At 36.6% G+C, this 27,374-nt stretch overlaps 1 protein-coding gene across 1 annotated transcript in view; it reads right to left on the bottom strand.

The window, feature by feature from the left end:
- ABCB7 (ATP binding cassette subfamily B member 7) overlaps positions 1-27,374 on the bottom strand; it is a 151,010-nt gene that overhangs the window by 37,697 nt on the left and 85,939 nt on the right. The window contains exons 5-10 of the mRNA XM_059911792.1: positions 4,407-4,539; positions 3,259-3,527; positions 2,621-2,709; positions 2,441-2,528; positions 1,422-1,596; positions 353-510 (exon numbers count right to left, since the gene is read on the bottom strand). Coding sequence (XP_059767775.1) covers positions 353-510; positions 1,422-1,596; positions 2,441-2,528; positions 2,621-2,709; positions 3,259-3,527; positions 4,407-4,539 — 912 coding nt within the window. The remainder of the gene's footprint in view (positions 1-352; positions 511-1,421; positions 1,597-2,440; positions 2,529-2,620; positions 2,710-3,258; positions 3,528-4,406; positions 4,540-27,374) is intronic.

A 27,374-nucleotide genomic window follows, 5' to 3' on the forward strand; every position in this document is an offset into this window, starting at 1 on the left:
ATTTGTTTTTGGGGTAAAGAGGGATGGTGGGCAGGGGAGAAAGGAGGTTGAGAATGTGAGGAGAGGCAATCACATTTTATATCATTATTAGCAAAAGTAAATCAGGTGCAAGTACAAATATTGAAGTTAACAAAATTTAGCTTCTAGGTACAATATTCTTTGCTGATACTGTAAGGTTTCTAAACAAAGAAGTAAAAGCTGTAACAGCCTTTTAATACACATGATAGTCCCAATTCCTGCAAAAGAGAAATTAGTTTGCTAATATGGTAATGTAAAAATATTCCCCCGGAATAATACCATTAATGAGATGATGCTTATATGCTTTTAAAAAGGTACTAAATAGATTACTTACTTTAATTCGGGTGTCTACCTTGAGTAGAGTAAACAAGGTGTTCATATCTATAAGTGCTTGTCTAGTTTCTCTGTATACAGTTCCCAGAAAGTTAAGGGGCAATGAAAGCTGAAAAAGCAGTCCATTCACCATTACTAAATCTCCAACAGTAAGGGTACCTTAATATGCAGTTGGTAGAAAAAAAAAATTTTTAGATGTCATGAACTTTCCAGTTTAAGACAGAGAAGTTTACAGTTTACTACTGTGGAATACAGTTCAAAATGTACATAATCAGCAATTCTTAGGCCTACTCAAATTCCAAAGCATTTTAATCCATGATTTAGGAAAATAGGGAACTAGATATATGCTAACTGGAATGGCAAAAGCCCACCCATACACTACACATAATATATAAGAAAAAGAGAATGGTTTAAGTGAGGAAAGAAATGGAAGGCTGAAAATCTCTCCTTTCTTCCTAAGAAAGTTCCTTGTAATGTAAAACAGAAGTTTTTTAAAGTATAAATTAAAAAATTGGAGCAAATGGATATCATGATTGGGAATGATAAACCATGTATTAAGGTCTCAGTGAATGAATGAATCCTAACTAAGCAAGCAGGTTACAGAAAAGAGGAACAGATATTATTTACTTTTGAAATGTTTTGCAAATGAACAACTAATAGAAAAATTAAAAGGTCACTAGTAATTTTTACATGACTGCTTGCATTTTAGTGCTTTACACTAAATACTAAATTAATTACATTTCTTTCCAGGTCTACAAGAGAAATTAGAAATATCAGATGCTAAAAAGAAAGTTACTCCAAAAAGAATCAGGTTGTAGCCCCACAAACAGTAATCCCAATCAATGAGAGAACCAGTGCTAAACTTGTAGTGTTAAACAAATGGAAGTAAAAAAAACACCATCATGTAATCAAGAAAACATATTCTGATTCAAAAACGAAAGTACTCCAAGGATGTTATAGCACCTTATTGAATATGCTTTATAATTAAGACTAATATACACATTTCTTTCATTAATCTTTATAAAGGTTAAGTAAAACACAGACTAACGTGAAAACCACATATCCATTACCTGTCACAATTCCCTGACTGGCGAGCACCATTATGGCTGTTAAACCAACACTGAAAATAGCACTTTGACCAAAGTTCAGCATAGCCAGAGTAGAGGTACTTTTCAATGAAGCAGTCTCATATGTCTTCAAAAATCCATCATATCTTTGTGCTTCATAATTTTCATTATTAAAATACTACAAAATACATAAAAATAGTAACTATATACAACTATAATTGGAATTTAATCTCTTAAGTGATTAGTATCCTTTTCATGGATACAATTTTGTACTGCATACACCATTTTAAAAACTGACTTTCCATATATTGGACTATGGTACTCCTGCAGTTTTCCACAATGGACAGTATTTGAAAAGTCCATAAAATTCATCCCCCAAACATTTACTGAATGCCTAGCTAATTTAAACCCAGATCTAAAAAAGCTGTCAATGGCACTTCCTTCACAAAGCCTTGCCTTGATCCTCTGAGACTCTGAATTGACAATTCTCATTGCCCCCACCACATTACGCCTTTCTCATGTAGCCACTTGCACACTTTACTTTAACTCTCCCAGTGCTTAGCAAATTCTGGGAAGGCAAGGATCAAACAGCAATCATTGTTTTTACCACCCTCCCCCATTACAGGACTTAGCATAGTGCTTTGCACACAAGAGGCATTCAGTAATATTTGTTAAATGGAAAAATGAACAGATAAATGAAAGAATTAGTGAAAAGCACTATGCTAGGCACTATGAGGGATAGAGAGTCAAGAACTTAGTGTGTATTCTGAATCAGGATGCTAACCATACTGTCACTACTTATAAATTAATTCAGAAGGTAAAATTCTGATGGTGCCACACAAAAAATGAGGTAGAAAGGGCAATTTCTAAACAAAGAAAAACAATAAAGTACTATTATTTCATCATACCTAGAGATCCTATACTAATCTGCAGCTCTAACTTACAGCACCTATTCAATTAAATGGCAGAACAAACTTTAGTGTGGTGTGAAAGGAAGAGGAAAGTAAAATTAAACATATTACCTTCACAGTTTCATAATTCAGCAGTGAGTCTATCGCAGCGTTACCTGCATCATTATCCGCTTTGTTCATCTCTATTCTAAATCTAGTTCTGTAAGACAAAGATTTGCATAGGCATGGAATGTTTGCCACAGAAGCATAACTAATTTCTGAACCTTGACTGACCTCTGGGGAATAGCTTACCTCCACCGTGTGACAGCAACTGTGAATGCTGTGTATGCACCAAGTGTCCCAAGGGTCACCAGTGCAAACTGGGCACCACATCTATAATACTGGAGAAGGCAAAAGAAGAAATGAGAAACAGTCATTGCTCTTGCCAAATAGTTTATAATATACATTAGCAAATCTCAAAGATTTTAATTAAAAAATATGTTGGTATAAAGTTGTATATATGAAAAACTGAGTGAGAAAACAAATACCTTAGAAAATCAACTTTAAGTTATATGCATACTTTTAATTATAAAATATGAAATTGCCTAAAATGCTACAAATGGTGAATAGAAAGAAACCTAGATAATCTGACCATACCAGTCCAAAGTCATATACCATAATGTCTGTTAACAAAAAAACTGCAACCACTAGCTAAATGACTGACCTATGTGTAGAACTGAACAGCTCTTTACAATAACAACATGATAAAGACTTTGGACACAGTTCCTTGAAGCTTGTGGCAAAATAATTAAACAAACTGTATAACCCTCTGGCACCATGGGATTTTGCTTTCAAATCATAAGCATGCAATAGTACAAAAGCTTCAAGTACTAAATAGCTACTAACAAGAATGTAAGATAAAAGCTTGTCATGAAAAATGTTTTACTTACCAAAACACCACTGACAAGGGTCACCTCAAACATGATGGGAAGAAGATTAAATACTAAAGCACTCAGGACAAAACTGATACCCCTTGTCCCTCTGTCAATAGCCTTTGATAAAGCTCCTGTCTGTCTGTTCAGGTGGAAAGCCAAATCCAGGTTGTGAAGATGGAGAAAGACATTTTTGGCTATTCTTCGGATTGAATTTTGGGCTACCTTGCCAAATACTGCATTTCGAACTTCATTAAAAAAGGCAGCTCCGGCTCTTGATATACCATCTAGCAATACAATCAAGAAAAAGTGGGGTGTAAAAACATTAGAATCATTGGAGTATAAAAACGTCAAGGGCTCAGAAAATGTTTGTACAATGAATGAATATATCACAGAATACTTACATTAAAAGAAACCTAGAAAACATCTAGCCTACTGAGTATCAATCTTTCCACCACCATGAAAACCTTTCATTGTTATTTTCCCCCATAAGATTCCAAATGTTGAAAGATTTTTCCAAGTAAATACTTTTACTAAACAGCAGCCCATAAGGCCTTATTGTGGATAAATGTACAGTATCTGTTGAGGTTTTGTGATCTAATTCAATTCCCCCAAATAACAAATGATAAAATTGAGATCCTGAAAAATCCAAGTGCTTTGACTAAGCATGCCCCAACTCAGGTCTGAGTCTCATAAAGTATCCTTTCTACTGCATGGGGACACAAAGCATCATATTCTATTCTTTACAAATTGTAGATTTGCGTCATGGCTATTGAATATAATTTAAAAACACATTAATACAGGCATATCATTATGTAGCCATTTCCTATTCAATGGCTAACAACAACAGCAAGAAAATAACTAGTCTTACTAAAAAAATATCTTATAAGGAGCCTAACTATTAGAAGTGGTTGTTATGAATTTAATGTCTTACTTCATGTTATTGTTTTCTAGAACTTAGAAAATGGGACTTTTATTACAGAATTTTTGGAAAGTATATCATACAAAGAATTTTTTTAAAACCACATATCAAAAAAAAATCTCATATAAAACAAACATCTAAAATCCTAAGTTGTGTTTGTGGTGAAAAGGTCATATGCTCAAATATGATGAAACCCTCTTGAAGAAAGTCAACACCTGTAGACAGATTAAAGAACCAAACATACAGCCAATGAGAACTGCCGTTGCCATGGTTGCAACTGTATTTGGTGCATCACTCAGGTTCAGCATGTTTCCCGACATCTGGTTGAGGCTGTCTACAGCATATTTAAACATGAAGGGAACCACGATATTCATAGCCTAAAAACATAAAAGCAGCAATTATCAATCATATGCAAATTATGTATTTATAAAAGTACAAATATTTACCTTAAATTTGTATTTATGGGAATGTTTAGATATTAACCATTTACTGGTATTGCAATGATTTTCCCAGTTTATAAAGATAAAATCTTTGGCAGTGGGAGAGCTGTCATTTCAGGATTCCTACCTCACACTGACTGCCATGTTAATATTCATTTACAAGCTGTGTGCATTAGTCAAATGCTCCTGCCTCCATGAAATCACCCCTGATCATCCACTCAAAAATGCTTTCTCCATTATCTAAAATCCTACAGAGCTCATGACACTTACAGCAAACTGCCTTATACTGTAGTTATTTCTGTATATAAGTACAATGCTTTGTATATAGCAGGTATTCAATAAATATAAGTAAAATTATTTATTCACCAAGATAATGGTAAAACTGAAATTATACAGCAAAAAAGGATCTCAAAAGCAGATAAATTACAAGTATCTGTAGCTGATTCACCACTCAGGGGGAAAAAAACCAACATTGATAGATCTATTTGCCCCAGAAAAAAATCCCTTTGCTCCAACACCATATAAAAGAAAACCCAATGAATACCAAACTAAGCTTTCAAAAACCAACCTATTTCTCCATGAGAATACACCAAAATAAATAAATAAATAAATAAAGGGTATAATGCTTTCATATATTCAAGACAAGTTAGTCAATCACTCACATTTCATATTTTCTACAAAGTTATACTATTAAAAACACCAACCATCATTTAGGAATAGGAAGTTGGTAAGACTGGCAAAGCTTTCTTTGAAGAAATTAAATTCATATACATTAATAACATGTGAAAACAATTCTATAAGACTTAACAAAAATACTGAAATCCCAGCTCTCGTTAATGTTCCATTATTATATCACTCATCTTTATTAAACAGAAAGAATTTATTATCAACAAGCCTAAGTTTAGCTACAACTGACAGGAGCTATGTAAACCTTACCAATCAAGATTTCAAAGTAAGGTATACAAGTGTCTTAGCAACCAAGCAGGTACTCTAATATTCAATATCATTAAAATAGACAGCAAATGTTGGAATACTTTTAAAATGTAACACTATGGAAAAAACTGCTTAAAACTTTAAGATTTATAAGTTCCCAAATATAATCTAATAGAATAGCAGGTTTCAAGTAGTATAAATTTCTCAATTTTGATTCCCATATAATCATATATCCTCAGGCTTCTGCTTCTACTTGAAATGGTCTCCCTGCCCAATTTACCCCTCCACTTCTCTATTCTTCAAAACCCACTCTGAATCTCATTCCCATCATGATGCCTTCTCTAAAACCTGCAGCACTTTTGGCACTTTCCATTTTCCAACCCTCATTTTTATAGTTTAAACCACAGTATTTATAATTTTTATTATATATTTATCATTCACTTTGTCTTCAGGTGCATGTGTATGGATAACTCAGTAGAAACTTTTTGCAGCAAACAAACATTTTGTGAACAACAGCTATATGAGTCAGATATGGTGCTAGGTACCTTTCACAAAGGTAAGAGCTGAACGAAATAAGTCTATGAAATGGGTATTATCCCTATAATTGAGAAAACTCAGGTTCTGTGAGGTTTAATGACTTGTTCAGTAAGCAGCAGAGCTAGGATTAAAATCCAGGTCTGTCCTGAAATTCAGAATTTTTTCCTGTATACCATAGCCATATCAGCAGTTTAATAAGGCAGGGACAACATTATTTTATTACTTTTGCAGCCTAAAATGGATACTCTCAAATGCAATGCTTAAACCAGTTACAGTTGAAAAGTATGGCATAAGTAATTTAAATAAATTTGAAGAGATTCCAGGTTTTCCATTTAAGGCCAAATCCCCTCACTTGCATTCCAATACACTTTCTTGAGTGGGAGAAAAAGTGATAGTTATAGCTAGCATGCAATTCTCACAACACACAGCCCATTATATCTTTGCCACAGAGTGAGTCTGACTGAAACTCATGTATCACCAGGAAAATTGTGCAATTTTATTTTTTTTGAAAATGTGTTTGCGTTTGGTCAAATTTGGGAGCATCCTTATAAGTATGTAAAGAATGTGAATGTCATCTGCCTGTGTTTTCACTGGCAGGAAAAGAGCAGTTAGCATAGCGCTAAGAATACAGCACTACCTGTAATGATAATTGTTGATTACTGTCAGTTTTCCCATAAAAGTAATTTTTAAAAGAAAAGGAAAAACACTAAAGAACTGGAAAGGATTATATGTAGATGTTTTTATTAGTATATACATGTGGGTTCCATTGACCTTGTGATATTTTGGGGATGGGGGGGTGGCAAATATTGGTTTTCCCTAATATTCTGCTTTCAGCAGAACTAGACTTAAATCACCTCAGACAACTGTGAATTTTTAAAAACTTTTTATTTTGAAATAATTATAAGCTGACAGGAAGTTGCAGAAGTAGTACACAGACTCATAACTCTTAACCCAGCATCTCCTAATGATGACATCTTATATAGCTGTAGTTCCATATCAAAACCAAAAATGTACATTGGCACATTACTGTTAACTAGGCTACAGAACTCATGCAGTTTTCATCATTTTTAAATGTGTATTAGTGTATGTGTGTGGTTTTATGTGTCACCTCTGTGGTTCCATGCAATTTTATCCCATGTTCAGATCCATGTAACCATCACCACAATCAAGATACAGAACTATCCCCTCACCACAAAAGAACTTCCCTGTGCTACCTCTTTATATTCCTTCATCAAGGATGATGCATATATCAATAGCGCATCTCTTTTTATTGCTGAGTAGTATTCCATAGATGTAACATAATTTATTCAACCACTCATCCCTGAAGGATATTTTGGTTGTTTCTAGTTTGGAGTTATTATAAATGAAGATTTTATGAACATTTTCATACAGGTGGTCATAAGTTTTCATTTCTCTGGGATAAATGCCCAAGAGTGTAATTGCTAAGTCATATGGTAAGTCTACACTGAACTTTTTTTTTAAAAATTTTTGGCTGTGTTGGGTCTTCGTTTCTGTGCGGGGGCTTTCTCTAGTTGTGGCAAGCGGGGGCCACTCTTCATCGCGGTGCGCGGGCCTCTCACTATCGCGGCCTCTCTTGTTGCGGAGCACAGGCTCCAGACGCGCAGGCTCAGTAGCTGTGGCTCACGGGCCTAGTTGCTCCGCGGCATGTGGGATCTTCCCAGACCAGGGCTCAAACCTGTGTCCCCTGCATTAGCAGGCAGATTCTCAACCACTGAGCCACCAGGGAAGCCCTACACTGAACTTTTTAATAAACTGCCATACTCTTTCAGAGTGGCTGTACCACTTTATAGTCCCACCAGTAAAGTATGAGTGATCCAGTTCCTCTGCATCCTCACCAACATTTGGTATCATCACTATTTTTTAAAATTTTGAAACTATTTTTTTTTAAATTATTTATTTATTTATTTATTTATGGCTGTGTTGGGTCTTCGTTTCTGTGCGAGGGCTTTCTCTAGTTGCGGCAAGTGGGGGCCACTCTTCATCGCGGTGCGCGGGCCTCTCATTATCGCGGCCTCTCTTGTTGCGGAGCACAGGCTCCAGATGCGCAGGCTCAGTAATTGTGGCTCACGGGCCTAGTTGCTCCGTGGCATGTGGGATCTTCCCAGACCAGGGCTCGAACCCGTGTCCCCTGCATTGGCAGGCAGATTCTCAACCACTGCGCCACCAGGGAAGCCCTGAAACTATTTTAATAGGTATATAGTGATATTTCATTGTGGTTTAAATTTGTGTTTCCATAACAGCAATGATGTTGAACATCTTTTCATGTGTTTATTTGCCATCCATATATCCTCGCTGATGAAATATCTGTTTGTGTCTTTTGTACATTTTACATTTGCATTGGTTTTTTGTTGTTGAGTTTTAGGAATTCTTTATAGATATTCTAGATATAGGCCTTTGTTGGTTATATGATTTGCAAATATTTTCTCCTAGTCCATCGTTTGTCTTTCATCTTCCTGAGGTACCTGAACTCCTACCCCACCTAGCAGTTGTAAGGAGTCCCTTTCCCTAGGAATAAATGGAGGCCAAGGTAAGAACCTGGACTTTCACCCACACTTGCAGTAATGAGGCATCCCCACTGGAGCAGTGCCACAGGAGGCCTGCTAAACAGAAGATTTAAATAAGATCCAGAGTCTCATAACATAATATCCCAAATGTCCAGGTTTCAATCAAAAATCACTCATCATCCCAAGAATGACTAAGATATCAACTTGAATAAGAAAATACAATAAATAGACACAAATGTTAGAACTATCTGACAAGAATTTCAGAGTAGCTATCATAAAAGTGCTTCAAGGAGCATTTATGAACATGCTTAAACCAACAAAAATAGAATGTCTCAGCAAATAAATAGAGGACATAAAAGAAGAAACAAATGAAAAATCTGAAACTGAAAAATATAGCTGAAGTTAAAAAAAAAAACTTGAATGGATGGGATCCATGGCAGAATGCAGAGGACAAAGGAAAGAATCAATTAACTTGAAGATAGAACAATAGAAAGTACTCAATATGAACAACAGAGAGAAAACAGACTTAAAAAAATAAACAGTAATCAAGACTCAGGAACCTATGGGACCATAACAAAAGATCCAGTATTCCTCTTCAGAGTACCAGAAGAATAGAAGTGTGAAACTGGAAAAAGTATTCAAAGAAATAAAAAAATCCTCTACTTTGGCAAAGACAAAGCCAAGAATTCAAGAAGCTGAGCAACCCCAAATAGGGATAAACTTAAAGAAATCCACACCAAGACACATCATGATTAAATTTCTGAAAGCTAAAGACAAAGAAAAAAATCTGAAAAGAGCTAGATACAAATAATACATTAAGTATAAGGGAAAAACAATTTGAAGACAGTAGATCTCCAGGGAAGCTAGCAGGAAGTGGCACAACATTTTTCAAGTGGTAAAAGAAAAGAACTGTTAACCTAGAATCCTATAACCAGCAAAATTAGCCTTCACAAATGAAAGGAATATCAAGACATTCTCAGATTAAAGAAAACTAATAAGAATTAATCACCAGCAGACCTGCTCTAAAAGAACTGCTAAAGGAAATTCTTCATACACTTAGGAAATAGAAGCAGAATGAATCCTGGAACATTAGCAATGAAGGAAAAGCAACAGAAATAGTAAATATCTATGCAAATATAGTAGCATATTCTTCTCTTAAGTTCAACAAAATATGTTTGATGGTTAAAAGCAAAATTTAAAACACTGACTGATGGGGTTTTCAATGTATGTAGATGTAATACGTAAGATGACCTGTAAACATAAAGAGGGAAGGTAAAGGGACTTAAAGGGTAGGAAGGTTTTTACATTCTACTTGAAGTGATAAAGTATCGATTCTAAGTAGACTGTGAAAAGTTAAGTATGAATATTGTAATTCCTAAAGCAACTACTAAAAAATTATACAAAGAGATCGACCAAAAGGCACGATAAATTAAAATGGGATAGTAAAACCTGTTCAAATACTGCAAAAGATAGCAGGAAAAGTGAAACAATGCAACAAAATAAAGAGGCAACTAGCAGATAATAAAATGGTATACCAAACTCCAAATATATCAATAATTATCAATACAATTATCAATATATTATAATGAGCAATACAAATGAACAATTATTAATGTATCAATATACAAGCAATGAACAACTGGAAACCAAAATTTTAAAAAATTTACAACACCCCTCCCCACAAAAATAAATCCTTAAGTTAAATCTAACCCAGGGTTTCTCAACCTTCAGCACTACTGACATTTTGGTTTAGATAATTCTTTCTTATGGGAGGGGCTGTTCTGTGTACTTTAGGATGTTTAGTAGTGTCCTTAATCTCTACCGACCACAAACTAGTAGCACTCCCCAGCCCCACACAATTGTGACCAATAAAAATGCCTCTAGTTACTGCCAAATGTCCCCTTAAGGGCAAAATCACCCCTGATAGGGAACCACTGATCTAATCAAAGATGTACAGTGTCTGAATGCTGAAAGCTACAAATGCATATGAAATAAATCATAGAAGATCTAAATAAATGGAGAGATATACTGTGTTCATCAACTACAAGAATCAATGTAATAGGGACACCAATTATCCCCAAATTGGTCTAGAGATTTAATAAAAATCCATTTAAAAATCCCATCTGGCTTCTTTGTAGCTACAGACAAGATTATTCTAAAACTCTATGGAAAAGCAAAGAAACTAGAATAGCCAAAACAATTTTGGAAAAAAAATTGGAAGAATCATACTACCTGTCTTTAAGACTTACTATAAAGCTACAATAATGAGGACAGTGTGGTGGCGATGAATGGAGAGACACATAGATCAATGAAACAGAGCAGAGTCCAGAAAAGGATGACATTCCACTATCTATCTATCTATCTGAGAATCATGCCTCCCTAAACATCTCCATGTACTAATATCCAGAACCTGTGAAGATGATACCTTACATGGCAAAATGGACTCTGCAGATGTGATTAAACTGAAGAATGTGAGCTGGGGAGAGTATCCTGGACTATCTGGGTGGGCTGAATATAACCAAAAGAGTCCTTATAAGAGGGAAGTAGGAGGGTCAAAGTAAAGAAAAAAGATATGACTACAGAAGCCAAGAGTCAAAATCAAGAAGATTGAACATGCTGCTGGCTTTAAGATGGAGGAAGGAGCCTTGAGCCAAAAATGCAGGTGACTTCTAGAAAAAGCTGGAAAAGGCAAGGAAATTGATCCCCTCCCAAGAGCCTCTGGAGGCAGCACAGTCCTGCTAAATGCCTTTATTTTGATCCAGTGAAACCTAATTTTGGATGTCTGACCTTCAGAAATATAAGATAATAAATTTGTGTTGTCTAAGCCATTAAATTTATAAGTTGTTATAGCAGCAATAGGAAACAAAGAAAATTCAATGAGGAGAGGAGAGCCTTCATGTAGGAACAACTGGACAAAACAATGAGCCTTCATTTAAACTGGATACAAGAATTAATGCAAAATGGAGCATGGATCTAAATGTAAAAGGTAAAAATATAACTTTTAGAAGAAAACATAGGAGAAAATCTTGATGACCTTGAGTTAGGCAAATAGTTCTTAGACATAATAAAGCATAATCCATAAAGAAAAAAAATGATGAACTGAAACATATCAAAATTTAAAACTTTTATTCTATATAAGACACTATTAAGGGAATTAAAAAACAAGCTACAAGGACTTCCCTGGTGGTCCAGTGGTTAAGAATCCGCCTTCCAATTCAGGGGGAAGCAGGTTTGATCCCTGGTCAGGGAAGTAATATCCCACATGTCGCAGAGCAACTAAGCCCACATGCCCCAACTATTGAGCTCGCGTGCCACAACTACTGAGCCTGCGTGCCACAAACTACAGAGCCCACGTGTTCTGGAGCCCGTGTGCCACAACTAGAAAGAAGCCCACGTGCTGCAACGAAGAGCCTGAGTGCTGCCACTAAGACCTGACGCAGCACCCCCACCCCCCAAAAAAAATTAGAGAAAGAAAAACAAGCTACAGACTGGGAGAAAATATTTGCAAATTATATATCTGAGAAAGGTCTCATAGAGAATATATAAATAACTCACTAAACTCAACAGTAGAAACAACAGCCCAAATAAAAAATGGACAAAACACTTGAACAGGAACTTCACCAAAGTGGATGTATGGATGGCAACAAAGCACATGCAAAGTATATTAAAACCACAAGATACCACTATATGCCTGATGATACCAAGTGTAGTAAAAGAAATGAAGCAACTGAAACTCTCATATATTGGTGGTGGCAGACAAAAACAGCCACTTTGCAAAATAATTTGGCAGTTTCTTATAGAGTTAAAAATACACTTACCGTGACCCAGCAATTCCACTCTTAGGTATTTATCCTAGAGAAATGAAAACTCAGATTCACACAAAAACCTGTACTCGTGTGTTTATAGCAACTCTAGTTATAACTGCCAAAGGGTGGAAAGAAACCAAATGTCCATAAGAGGGTAAATGGATAAACAAACTCTAGTACATCCATACTATGGAATACTGCTCATTAATAAAAAAGAATAACTACTGATAGAGTCAATGACTTGGATGAATGACAAAGGCATTATGTTGAATTAGAGAAGCCAGCTCAAAAGTTTATATATTATATGACTCCATTTATATGGTATTCTCAAAATGACAAAGCTATAGTGATAGAGGACAAATGAATGATACCTAGCAGTTAGGGGCCTGGAGAGGGTATATCTACAAATGGGTTACACAAAGGAGATTTTTGGGGCAATAGCACTTTCCTGTGCCATCCTGACTATGACAGTAATTTTACAAATATACACGTATTAAAAATTATAGAACTGTATATCAAAAAAGTACATTTTATTGCATGTATATTAAAAATAAAGCCATATCACAGGTCACATCCCATCTACCTCCCCTAGTGGCTGGAAATGTCTAAAAATAAAGCTAGATGATAGTGTATTTCAATAAAAAGTGACTCAATATGAAGTTTCATACCCCCTTTCCTTTCTAAATTGAGAAACTGGTTATTTTTACTAGATTATAACCATGTGACAAACGGTATGTTTCATCTATAACTGCAATGTACCCATTAATTTAAGTACAAAAGAAATAAAGGGACTTATTCCCACAAAACCTTTTTCTTTCACAGATGAAAAAGTTTAAATCACATATATAAATAATCTGCTAAACTCTTTAATTTTCACAGAAACTGGTATATCATTAGGGAATTGAATACATTTAATTTTAGCATGCAAATGTACAATTTGGGACACTGATTGAAGAACAGAGTTAAGGAAAAAGTAAAATCACCAAAAAGAACAGTCAAAAGTATGCTGTATCTATATGATGCCAAAACATGGTCAGTTTGCTGAGGGTCTCAAATTCCAGATTTTAAAATGACTTTTCCCTTCCTGGTCATAAAAGTATTGTCTATCTCATCTGAGGAAGCCAATTCTTTCAGAACTTTTAATATATAAATTTCTCAGTAATTAATCTCTTTTACAGCAGCCTCTGATAATTAAGGGCTCTATAACTAGTGCTGCTCAGAAGGGTCCAATATATGTGAAGAGGTAAAAGGGAATTTTGTTTTTTTGTTTAATTACCTCTCTGGTCCCTAAAAGATCAGAAGGAGAGAAAGAAAGAACAAGAGCACTAAAGGGAGATCTGATTAGCAAGGCAAAACAAGGAGAATAGAAAACTGGATAAAGTACTTAGACAATTGGTAAAGACCATCTCTTACAGAAAACAGAGATAGAAGGAACATTTCCTAACTCATTCTATGAGCCCAGCATTACCTTAGTACCAAAACCAGACAAAGACACCACAAGAAAGGAAAACTACAGACCACTATCTCTCATGAACATAGACCAAATATTCTCACCAAAATATTAGCAAATCAATTCCAATAATGTATAAAAATAATTATACAATATGACCAAGTGGGATTTATTCCAGGTATGCATGGCTGGTCCAACATTGAAAACCCAATTAATGTAACTGATCACATCAACAGGCTAAAGAAAAAATAGCATATTTTATCAACAGATGAAAAAAAAGCACTTGAAAAATCCAACACCTATTCATGATAAAAAAAACTCTAAGCAAACTAGGAATAGAGGGGAACTCCCTCAACTTGATTAAAACATCTACAAGAAAACCTATAGCTAACAACATACTTAATGATGAGAAATTAGATGCTTTTACCCCTAAGACTGGGAACAAGGCAAAGACGTCCTATCTTACTGCTCCTGTTCAACATGGTACTGGAAGTCCTTAGCTAATGCAATAAGACAAGAAAAGGAAATAAAAGGTATACATGTTGGGAAGGAAGAAATAAAACCATCTTTGCAGATGATATGATTATCCATGTAGGAAATCCAAAAGAATCAATAATAAAAAACCTCCTGAAACTAATAAGCAACTCTAGCAATGTTGCATGTTACATGGTTGCAAGGTACATAGCTAATATACAAAAGTCAATCACTTTCCTATATACCTCCAATGAACAATATGCAATTTGAAATTAAACATGTAACACCATTGAAATTAGTACCAAAAAAATTATGTATACATCTAACAAAACATGTACAAGATCTACATGAGGAAAACTATAAAACTTTGATAAAAGAAATTAAAGAACTAAATGAACAGAGAGATAATCCATGTTCATGGATAGGATGACTCAATATTGTCAAGATGTCAAACTTGATCTATGTATTCAATTCAGTCCCAATCAAAATCCTAGCTAGTAATTTGGTAGATAGGGGCAAAGTGATTCTAAATTTTATATAGAAAAACAAAAGACCCAGAATATCCAACACAATATTGAAGACAAAAACAATGTTGACGGGCTGATACTATTTGACATCAAGACTTACCATAAAGTTACAGTAATCAAAACACTGTGGTGGGCTTCCCTGGTGGCACAGTGGTTGAGAATCTGCCTGCCAATGCAGGGGACACGGGTTCGAGCCCTGGTCTGGGAAGATCCCACATACCGTGGGGCAACTGGGCCCGTGAGCCACAACTACTGAGCCTGCGCGTCTGGAGCCTGTGCTCCGCAACAAGAGAGGCCACGACAGTGAGAGGCCCGCGCACCACGATGAAGAGTGGCCCCCACTTGCCGCAACTAGAGAAAGCCCTCACACAGAAACAAAGACCCAACACAGCCAAAAATAAATAAATAAAATAAATAAATTTATAAAAAACAAAACACTGTAGTATTGGGAAAAGAATGGACAAATAGATCCATGGAATAGAACAGAGAGTCCAGAAATAGACAAATACACACAAATATAGTTAACTGATCTTTGACAAAGGAGCAAAGGCAGCCCAGTGGGGAAAAGGTAGTGTTTTCAAAAAATGGTGCTGAGAGAGAGAGAGAGAGAGAGAGAGAGAGAGAGAGTGAGAGACAGAGAGAGAAGAGGAGAGGAGATGGAGGGAGGGAGGGAGGAAGGAAGGGAAGAAAAGAAAAAAGAGAAAAGAAAAGAAGAAAGAATCTAGACAGTGACCTTGCTTACACCTTCTGCAAAAATTAACTCCAAATTGATTACAGACCTAAATGTAAAGCAAAAATCTATAAAACTTCTAGAAGATAACATAAAGGAAAATCTAGGTGACCTTTGGTTTGCCAATGACATGAGATAACAACATTAAAGGCACAATCCATGAACACTGATAAGTTGGACTTCATTAAAATTTAAAACTTCTGTTCTGTGAAAGACACTGTAAAGAGAAGGAAAATACAAGCCACAGATAGAGTAAAAATATCTGCAAAACATCTATCTGATAAAGAACTGGTATTCAAAATATGCAGAGAACTCTTAAAATTCAACAAGAAAATGAACAACCCAAATGAAAAATCGGCAAAAGACCTGACAGACATCTCACCAAGAAGGATATACAGATGCCAATAAGCATATGAAAAGGTGCTCAATGCCATGTGTCATTAGGCAATTTCAAATCAGAACAAAAATGAGATACCATTATGCACCTATTAAAATGGTTGACAAGGATATGCAAGAACAGAAACTTCATCGCTAGTGGGAATGAAGAACGGTACAGCCACTTTGGAAGACAGTATGGCAGTTTCTCACAAAATTAAACATAGTCTTACTATATAATCTAGCAATTGCAATCCTTGGTAATTACCCAAATGAACTGAAAACTTATGTCACACAAAATCCTGTACACAAATGTTTACTGCAGCTTTATTTATAACTGCCAAAATTTAGAAGCAACCAAGATATCTTTCAAAGAGCGAGTGGATAAACACACTATGGTACCTCCATACAGTGAAATATTTTTCAGCAATAAAAAGAAATGAACTATCAAATAAAAAGAAAGCCACAAATGGCCCAGAAATGCATATTCCTAAGTGAGAGAAACCAGTCTGAAAGGGCTACATACTGTATGATTCCAACTGTATAACATTCTGGAGAAGGTAAAACTACAGAGACAGCAAAATGGTCAGTGGTTATCAAGGATTCAGGAGGATGGAGAGAGAGATGAATAGGTGGAATGCCTCAGATTTTCAGGGCAGTAAAACTATTCTGTATGATACTTTAGTGGTGGTATCTGACATTATGCGTTTCCCCAAAACCATATAACTACAACACAAAGAATGGAATCCTAATGTACACTATGAACTTAGTTAATAAGAATAATGTATTTTTTTTATAATTGGTTCATCAATTGTAACAAATGTACTACACTAATGCAAGATGTTAGTAATAGAAGAAATTTAGTGGGGGGTGCTTTGGGAGGAGGGATATATAGGAACTCTCTGTACTTACAGCTCAATTTTTCTGTAAGCCTAAAAATTCTCTAAAATATAAAGTCTTTTAATTAAAGAAATACTCCAGGGTATAAATCACACTTCTCAACTTAAGGCTTCAGGTAGCATTGTTAGCATTGTTTTACTTTTAAAAATGTTTTTCAGAAAATTTTAAAGTATCAAAGTTAAGCAAAAAGTGCATTAATCTTTTGAAGACAGTAGTTACTGGAAAACTCTAGCTCCTCCATGAAGCCTTCCCTAAATGCCTAATTCTTGGAACTCCCCTATAGCTTCATTTGTGACTCCCTTTGGATGTTTATGTTATATATAGATATATTTTATCATTATTTGTATATTCTTCTCCTTCAGTACACAGCAACTCCAGGAGGGCAAGGCCCACATTTTATTTTTTTATTCCCAGCTGCCTAAGCACAGTACCTTATACCTAATAGTCAATCAACAAATGTTTGTTTAGTACATATTACTATGGTCTGAATGTTTGTTTCCCCCTACCAAATTCATATGTTGAATTCTAACCCCCAGGATGATGGTATTTGGAGGCAGGGCCTTTAGGAGGTGACAAGGTCATGAGGACAGAACCCTCATGAATGAGATTAGTGCCCTTATAAGAGTGCCCAGAGACCCTTCTTGCCCTTTACATCATGTGAGGTTACAAAACAAGACAGCGATCTATGAACCACCCAGTTTATGGCATTTTGTTATAGCAGCCCAGATGACTGACACATATATTATCCATTACTTTATATAATAGATGCATTCTTGAAGAAATGAGGTATTGATAATATTTTTATAAATCACACTCTCCCCTGAAATTATTTTATAATTTTAAAGTAGCTTATTTTCATTTCTAACAGATTAGTGAGAATATCTTTTTGTACTTGATATTTAATTTTCTGTGCCCCCAATTTCTCTGTCAACTAAGTGGTTTCCAAGACGGTGGTTTCCAAGACGGTAGTGGTTAGAGAATATGAGTAAACTATTTTACAATATTAAAACACTTATTTTATAAAATCAGATGATTTCAGTAAATGTGTTTTATATTTTCCGTAAATCCTTATATTACATATTAAGTGTAATATACTAATAGAAAGACTGAAATTTTTAAAATCCTTAGAAGAGATTAATGATGATGTGATACTCCTATGATGTACACGTGGATGATAAGAAAAGGTACTGCATAAAATTTGTAGGGATTTAAGGAATGAAGGCAAAGAGTATTCTCTCTGTCTCTATCTCTGTGTCTCTTGTGGCAATAGAACCCCTAAACTATACCTCATACAGAACTCTACAGTACTAAAAGAGAATTGCTGTAACTTGGATAGAAGAAATACCAATCCATCCTCTTGGCCTCCTCTGGGCTGCAAGACATCTCTATATAATACAGTTTATCTTAAAAATCTTTGTTGGAGGCAATGACAGCATTAAGAATCTCAGAATCAAAAGAGCATTAAAAAGCAAATAAGCAAGCAGATGGTATACTGTGGTCCCATATGTTAACCATGAAATCCTCCCTTTTCCTTCTACTCACTAAACATTTCTCTCTTTCTGTCTTCCTTATCCTTCATGGATGCCTTAGGCCTTGTTATGAAACCACCACACACTGCTCAGATGGCTGGGTGGCATTCAATTGGAGCTGAAAAGGTTCCTGAACCCTGCCCTAAAGTTCCAAGAAGTATGTGGAGGAGATAGGGAAGATCTGAGTATAAAGGGGCATAGATTGGTCCAAAGTGCTTATATGCCAAAGCATGTAATCAGGTTGAGGAAAAAAATAGGAAGCCGAGGAATGAAAGGGCTAACAATGCATCTAATGCACACAAATTATAAATCACACCTGCAGTACTACTCAAAAATAAATAAGGGACTCGCACTTCAAGATGGCTAAGTAGTAAGACGTGGAGATCACCCTCCTCCCAACAGATACATCAAAAATACATCTACATGTGGAACAACTCCTACAGAACACCTACTGAACGCTGGCAGAAGACCTCAGACTTCCCAAAAGGCAAGAAACTCCCCACAGGTACCTGGGTAGGGCAAAAGAAAAGAGAAAAAACAGAGACAAAAGAATAGGGAAGGGACCTGCACTTCTGGGAGGGAGCTGTGGAGGAGGAAAGGTTTCCACACACTAGGAAGCCCCTTCACTAGCAGAGAAGGAGGTGGCAGGGTGGAAGCTTCGGAGCCATGAAGGAGAGCGCAGCAACAGGGGTGCAGGGGGCAAAGCAGAGAGATTCCTGCACAGAGGATGGGTGCCGACCAGCACTCATCAGCCTGAGAGGCCTGTCTGCTCACCCGCCGGGGTGGGCGGGGGCTGGGAGCTAAGGCTTCAGCTTTCGAGGTCAGAGCCCAGGGAGAGGACTGGGGTTGGCTGCGTGAACACAGCCTGAAGGGGGCTGGTATGCCACAGCTAGCCAGTAGGGAGTCCGGGAAAAAGTCTGGACCTGCCTAAGAGGCAAGAGACCATTGTTTCAGGGTGTGTGAGGAGGGGGGGTTCAGGGCAACGCCTAAACGAGCTCCAGAGATGGGTGCGAGCTGCGGATATCAGCGCGGACACCAGAGACAAGCATGAAACGCTAAGGCTGCTGCTGCAGCCACCAAGGAGCCTGTGTGCAAGCACAGGTCACTATCCACACCTCCCCTCCCGGGAGCCTGTGCAGCCCGCCACTGCCAGGGTCCCGTGATCCAGGGACAACTTCCCCAGGAGAACACACGGTGCGCCTCAGGCTGTTGCAACGTCACACCAGCCTCTGCTGCCGCAGACTCACCCCACATTGCACACCCCTGCCTCCCCCCACCATGAGTGAGCCACAGCCCCCAAATATGCTGCTACTTTAACCCCGTCCTGTCTGGGCAGGGAACAGATGCCCTCAGGTGACCTACATGCAGAGGTGGGGCCAATTCCAAAGCGGAGCCCCAGGAACTGTGCTAACAAAGAAGAGAAATGGAAATTTCTCCAAGAAGCCTCAGTAGCAGCAGATTAAATCTCCACAATCAACTTGATGTACCCTGCATCTGTGGAACACCTGAATAGACAATGAATCATCCCAAAATTGAGGCGGTGGACTTCGGGAGCAACTGTAGACTTGGGGTTTGCTTTCTGCATCTAATTTGTTTCTGGTTTTATGTTTATTTTAGTTTAGTATTTAGAGCTTATTATTATTGGTAGATTTGTTTATTGATTTGGTTGCTCTCTTCCCTTTTTTGTTTAACGTATATATATATTTTTCCTTTTTCTCTTTTTGTGTGTGTGTATGTGTATGCTTCTTTATGTGATTTTGTCTGAATAGCTTTGCTTTTACAATTTGTCCTAGGGTTCTGTCTGTCCATTTTCTTTGGTATAATTTTTAGCACTTGTTATCATTGGTGGATTTGTTTCTTGGTTTGGTTGCTCTCTTATTTCTTTCTGTTTTTTTAGCACTTTTTTTTTAAATAATTTTTTAAAATTTTAATAACTTTATTGTTTCCCTCCTTCCTTCCTCCCTCCCTTCCTTCCTTCTCCCTTTTCTTCTCTGCCGTATGGCTGACAGGGTCTTGGTGCTCCAGCCGGGTGTCAGGCTTGACCCTCTGAGGTGGGAGAGTCGAGTTCAGGACACCGGTCCATGAGAGACTTCCCGGCCACACGAAATATCAAATGGCGAAAGATCTCCCAGAGATCTCCATCTCAACGCTAAGACCCAGCTCACTCAAAGACCAGCAAGGTCCAGTGCTGGACACACTATGCCAAACAACTAGCAAGACAGGAACACAAACCCACCCATCAGGAGAGAGGCTGCGTAAAATCATAATAAGTTCACAGACACCCCAAACCACACCACCAGATGTGGTCCTGCCCACCAGGAAGACAAGATCCAGCTGCATCCGCCAGAACACAGGCACCAGTCCCCTCCAGCAGGAAGCCTACACAACCCACTGAACCAACCTTACCCACTGGGGGCAGACACCAAAAACAACGGGAACTACAAATCTACAGCCTGCGAAAAGGAGACCCCAAACACAGTAAGTTAAGCAAAATGAGAAGACAAACAAACACACAGCAGATGAAGGAGCAAAGTAAAAACCCACCAGACCAAACAAATGAAGAGGAAATAGGCAGTCTACCTGAAAAAGATTTCAGAGCAATGATAGTAAGGATGATCCAAAATCCTGGAAATACAATGGAGAAAATACAAGAAACGTTTAACAAGGACATAGAAGAACTAAAGAGCAAACAAACAACGATGAACAAAACAATATATGAAATAAAAAATTCTAGAAGGAATCAATAGCAGAAAAACTGAGGCAGAAGAACGGATAAGTGACCTGGAAGATAAAATAGTGGAAATAACTACTGCAGAGCAGAATAAAGAAAAAAGAATGAAAAGAATTGAAGACACTCTCAGAGACCTCTGAAACAAGATCAAAAGCACCAATATTCGAATTACAGTCTTATACCTAAAGCAATTAGAGAAAGAAGAAACAAAAAAATCCCAAAGTTGGCAGAAGGAAAGAAATCATAAAGATCAGAGCAGAAATAAATCAAAAAGAAATGAAGGAAACGATAGCAAAGATCAATAAAACTAAAAGCTGGTTCTTTGAGAAGATAAGCAAAATTGATAAACCATTAGCCAAACTCATCAAGAAAAAAAGGGAGAAGACTCAAAACAATAGAATTAGAAATGAAAAAGGAAAAGTAACAATTGACACTGCAGAAATACAAAGGATCGTGAGAGATTACTACAAGCAACTCTACACCAATAAAATGGAAAACCTGGAAGAAACGGACAAATTCTTAGAAAAGCACAACCTTCCGAGACTGAACCATGAAGAAATAGAAAATATAAACAGACTAATCACAAGCACTGAAATTGAAACTGTGATTAAAAATCTTCCAACAAACAAAAGCCCAGGACCAGATGGCTTTACAGGCGAATTCTATCAAACATTTAGAGAAGAGCTAACATCTATCCTTCTGAAATGCTTCCAAAATATAGCAGAGGGAGGAACACTCCCAAACTCATTCTATGAGGCCACCATTACCCTGATACTAAAACCGACAAAGATGTCACAAAAAAAAGAAAACTACAGGTCAATATCACTGATGAACATAGATGCAAAAATCCTCAACAAAATACTAGGAAACAGAATCCAACAGCACATTAAAAGGATCATACACAATGATCAAGGGGGTTGATCCCAGGAATGCAAGGATTCTTCAATATATGCAAATTAGTCAATGTGATAAACCATATTAACAAACTGATGGATAAAAACCATATGATCATCTCAATAGATGCAGAAAAAGTTTTTGACAAAATTCAACACCTATTTTTGATAAAAACACTCCAGAAAGTAGGCATAGAGAGAACTTATGTTAATATAATAAGGGCCATATATGACAAACCCACAGCTAGCATTGTTCTCAATGGTGAAAAAGTGAAACCATTTCCACTAAGATCAGGAATGAGACAAGGTTGCCCACTCCCACCACTATTATTCAACATAGTTTTTGAAGTCTTAGCCACAGCAATCAGAGAAGAAAAAGAAATAAAAGGAATACAAATCGGAAAAGAAGAAGTAAAACTGTCACTGTTTGTAGATGACATGATACTGTACACAGAGAATCCTAAAGATGCTACCAGAAAACTACTAGAGCTAATCAATGAATCCAGTAAAGTAGCAGGATACAAAGTTAATGCACAGAAATCTCTTGTATTCCTATACACTAATGATGAAAAATCTGAAAGAGAAATTAAGGAAACACTCCCATTTACCACTGCAACAAAAAGAATAAAATACCTAGGAATAAACCTACCCAAGGAGACAAAAGACCTGTATGCAGAAAACTATAAGACACTGAGAAAGAAATTAAAGATGATACAAACAGATGGAGAGATATACCATGTTCTTGGATTGGAAGAAGCAACACTGTGGAAATGAATATACTACCCAAAGTAATCTACAGATTCAACAGAATCCCTATCGAACTACCAATGGCATTTTTTACAGACCTAAAACAAAAAATTTCACAATTTGTATGGAAACACAAAAGACCCTGAATAGCCAAAGCAATCTTGAGAAAGATTAAACGGAGCTGGAGGAATCAGGCTCCCTTTCTTCAGACTATACTATAAAGCTACAGTAATCAAGGCAGTATGGTACTGGAACAAAAACAGAAATATAGATCAATGGAACAGGATAGAAAGGCCAGAGATAAACCCACGCACATATGGTCACTTTATCTTTGAGAAAGGAGGCAAGAATATACAATGGAGAAAAGACAGCCTCTTCAATAAGTGGTTCCAGGAAAACTGCACAGCTACATGTAAAGGAATGAAATTAGAACACTCCCTAACACCATACACAAAAATAAACTCAAAATGGATTAAAGACCTAAATATAAGGCCAGACACTATCAAACTCTTGGAGGAAAACACAGGCAGAACACTCTATGACATAAATCACAGCAAGATCCTTTTTCACCCACCTCCTAGAGAAAGGGAAATAAAAACAAAAATAAACCTAATGAAATCTAAAAGCTTTTGCACAGCAATGGAAACCATAAGCAAGAGGAAAAGAGAACCCACAGAAAGGCAGAAAATATTTGCAAACAAAGCAACTGACAGAGGATTAATCTCCAAAATATACAAGCAGCTCATGCAGCTCAATATCAAAAAAACAAACAACCCAATCCAAAAATGGGCAGAAGACCTAAATAGACATTTCTCCAAAGGTGATATACAAATGGCCAACAAACACATGAAAGGATGCTCAACATCATTAATCATTAGAGAAATGCAAATCAAAACTACAATGAGGTATCACCTCACACCAGTCAGAACGGCCATCATCAAAAAATCTACAAACAATGCTGGGGAAGATGTGGAGAAAAGGGAACCCTCTTGCACTGTTGGTGGGAATGTAAATTGATACAGCCACTATGGAGAACAGTACGGAGGTTCCTTAAGAAACTAAAAATAGAACTAGCATATGACCCAGCAATCCCACTACTGGGCATATACCCTGAGAAAACCATAATTCAAAAAGAGTCCTGTACCACAATGTTCATTGCACCTCTATTTACAATAGCCAGGACATGGAACCAACTTAAGTGTCCATCGACAGATGAATGGATAAAGAAGAAGTGGCACATATATACAATGGAATATTACTCAGCCATAAAAAGAAACGAAATGGAGTTATTTGTAGTGAGGTGGATGGAGTTAGAATCTGTCATACAGAGTGAAGTAAGTCAGAAAGAGAAAAACAAATACCGAATGCTAACACATATATATGGAATCTAAAAAAAAAAAAAAAAGGTTGTGAAGAACCTAGGGGCAGGACAGGAATAAAGATGCAGACGTAGAGAATGGACTTGAGGACACAGGGAGGGGGAAGGGTAAGCTGGGTCGAAGTGAGCGAGTGGCATGGACATATATACACTACCAAATGTAAAACAGATAGCTAGTGGGAAGCAGCCGCATAGCACAGGGAGATCAGCTAGGTGCTTTTTATTCATCTAGAGGGGTGGGATTGGGAGGGTGGGAGGGAGACACAAGAGGGAGGGGATATGGGGATATATGTATACATATAGCTGATGCACTTTGTTATACAGTGGTAACTAACACAACACTGTAAAGCAATTATACTCCAATAAAGGTGTTAAAAAAATAAATAATGACTAGGTTTTAAAGATTTGGGAGAGTGATTATTTTTAAACTGAGGACAGTATAGAAGCTGAACAAATGGTGTTAGGAATGGTTAAATGCTACTACTATGCTCTACATTCCTAAAGTTGCTCTATGGTGTAGTTCCTACCTAGTGAAAGAAAACTTTTAATATATATGCTCTGAAAGTACCAGCATGCATCATAACTCCTGGCAATTTCCTCCTTTTCCTGATCCAAAAGAAATCAAACATACATTTGAAAAACTTATTTCTCTATATTAATTTCTGTTTACTTGTAATCAGTTTATATGAGATTAGTACAGCACTTTCTATTCTATGGGTGCTCAGTATTTGTGCACAGAAGAATCAAATATTAGCCTTCTGAAAATATTTCAGTCCTTATGGATGTTAACTTGGGTTGCATTTTATACCTGATATTGACCTGTCATCAAGCAACAAAAATTTACATTTTGAAGGATTGAAATTCACTCTAAAAACAAAGTCTAACACAAATGTCATTACTTAGGACTCCTCCCTTTGACTAGCTTGGTCATCTTCTAATCTGTTCTCTTCAATTCAAAAGAAAGTCCAGAAAACAATCTGCCTTTAACTTGTCAGCAAGGTACTTACAATCACATGAAGGAATAAAGGGCAATTTGCTAATTCTGCCTTGCACAGGAGCTCAGAAAAATCTTTATCCTTCAGTAATTTGTAGGTGAAAGACAATTCAGCAACCAATACTGTTCTAAAAATGAATATGAGTTAAAATTTTTCAACATTAGCTAACAAAATTAGATTTGTAATACAGTTCTCTCTTTTCAGCTTGACAAAGAGAATAAAGTATGGATTCTTGGTTTGTTGCTCAGAATCTTCATTTAAATTCTTTCCCAGGGAAGTTCACTGGGAGAGTACTCACCAGAGCCCATAGATGAGAAAGGAGACAAGAAAATAGATGGAGTCTGACTGAATTATTTTGGTTTTACTCTTTAATCATGCCTTCCCTGTTTCCACTATTATTTACTTCCCTACAGGAACACATTTATCACAAGTGACGTCTGTAGTTGTCGTCTATTTCTGTTCTTTTCTTAGATTAACTCACTAATTTGCATTGTTTCAACTATCACCTCAATCTCTCCAGCCCTGGGCTCCTTCCTGAACTTGTCTTGCATTTTGTATTATGAGCCACTTGATGTTCCACTGGCACCTCAAACTTAACATGCCCGAAACCAAAATTTTCGTCTTCCCAAACAAGACTTCCTGACTTACTACCTACTTCTGTTAAAGGCATTATCATTCTCTCATCCTTGGCATCATCTTTGAATCCTATTCTTTTTTTTACTTTTAATATCTCATCCATTGCTAAGTCTTGTTGATTCTACCTCCCTTAATTCACAATATCTCTGGCATCTCTTCTCTCCATATTACCAGTTCTATCATCCGCTCCAGTACAAACTACTATTACTTCTCATCTAGGCTATTACATTAGCCTCCTAACTGGCTGGTAAGTGTTTGCTGAATGAATGCATGAAATGAAAATGAATGAATGGTATCCCTACTTTAGGTCTCTCACCACCCTAATTCATCTTATACAACAGTCAAATTAATTCCCTAAAGTACAGCTCTAACCTTATTACTCTTCTACTCAAAATAGAGGTTCCTACTTCCAACATGATTAAATAAATTTTTGTTTTACAGTTAAGGTATTTCACAGTAGGAATTCTATTTATCTTTCCAAGATTACTTCTAATTCCTCTGAAACATTATCTCCTCATTAGAGCAAAAATGGACTACTCACTACTCATACTATATGTTCTCTCTCATCTTGTCCATGTTATTCCTATACCTGTAATTATCCTACTCATCAATCCAGGCCTATCTCAGACATCACCTCCTCTGTGAAACCTTTCCTGACTCCCCATATTGGTGGTTCTTTCCTTTGAAGCCCTCCAATACTTGAATGGTACTTCTTTTCAATCATTTATGACCTATGTTGTATTATGACAATAAGTAAAACTTGTCTTATCCTTATAATTTGAGGAAAAAAATGTGCTTTATTCATATTTGAATACCCTGCAGGGCCAAGAACAATACTTGTATGACAAGTTCTCAGTAAATATTTTTAGGATAGGGTAAAGAATGAGTAAATAAAAGGGAACACACAGGAGACAGAGAAGAAATAAGTGATAAGACCTGGGTTCTAAAACAATGTATTAACCCTTATACATAGAATGATAACCAAATTATAGCCAAATCTCATTTATACTTTTGAGCAGACATTTTTTTTTTACCATATTTCTGATGGAAATCCAAATTTATTTTTATTTTAACACGTATATAATGTTTTACTATGTGCCAGGTACTGTTCTAAGTCTTTTATATGTTAATTTATTTAATTCTTATGACAACCCTATTTTACCTTATTTTACAAATTGGGAAACCAAGGAACGGAGAGTAAGCAATTTACCCAAGGTTACAAGGTTAGTAAGAGGCAGAGCCCAGGAAGCCTGACTTGAGACTATAATATGTACTATGACTATATATTGTACCTAAAGATAATAGAATTCACTGACTTTAAAATCTTTCAATAAATTGAAAGGAGTTCTTCTTGAAAGCCCAGAGTCATTATCATAACTTTGCCTTATTAAAATGTGTTATAGTATAGTGATGAACTGAGGAGGCTGCTAAGATGTAGAGGGTCCCTATACTGAATGTACCAAAATGCCCAGCTTTTTGGCTTTTGTTTTTTTTTAAGTTTTCCTGTTTTATTTTTCCCTTCATGTCACACTGCTGTTTACCACTTATGACTATTAATGTACCTAAAATGTCTTCATCCTCTTTCCAATTTACTAGGAACTGAAAA

This window comes from Balaenoptera ricei, chromosome X (assembly GCF_028023285.1).
Source record: "Balaenoptera ricei isolate mBalRic1 chromosome X, mBalRic1.hap2, whole genome shotgun sequence".
NCBI lineage: Eukaryota > Metazoa > Chordata > Mammalia > Artiodactyla > Balaenopteridae > Balaenoptera > Balaenoptera ricei.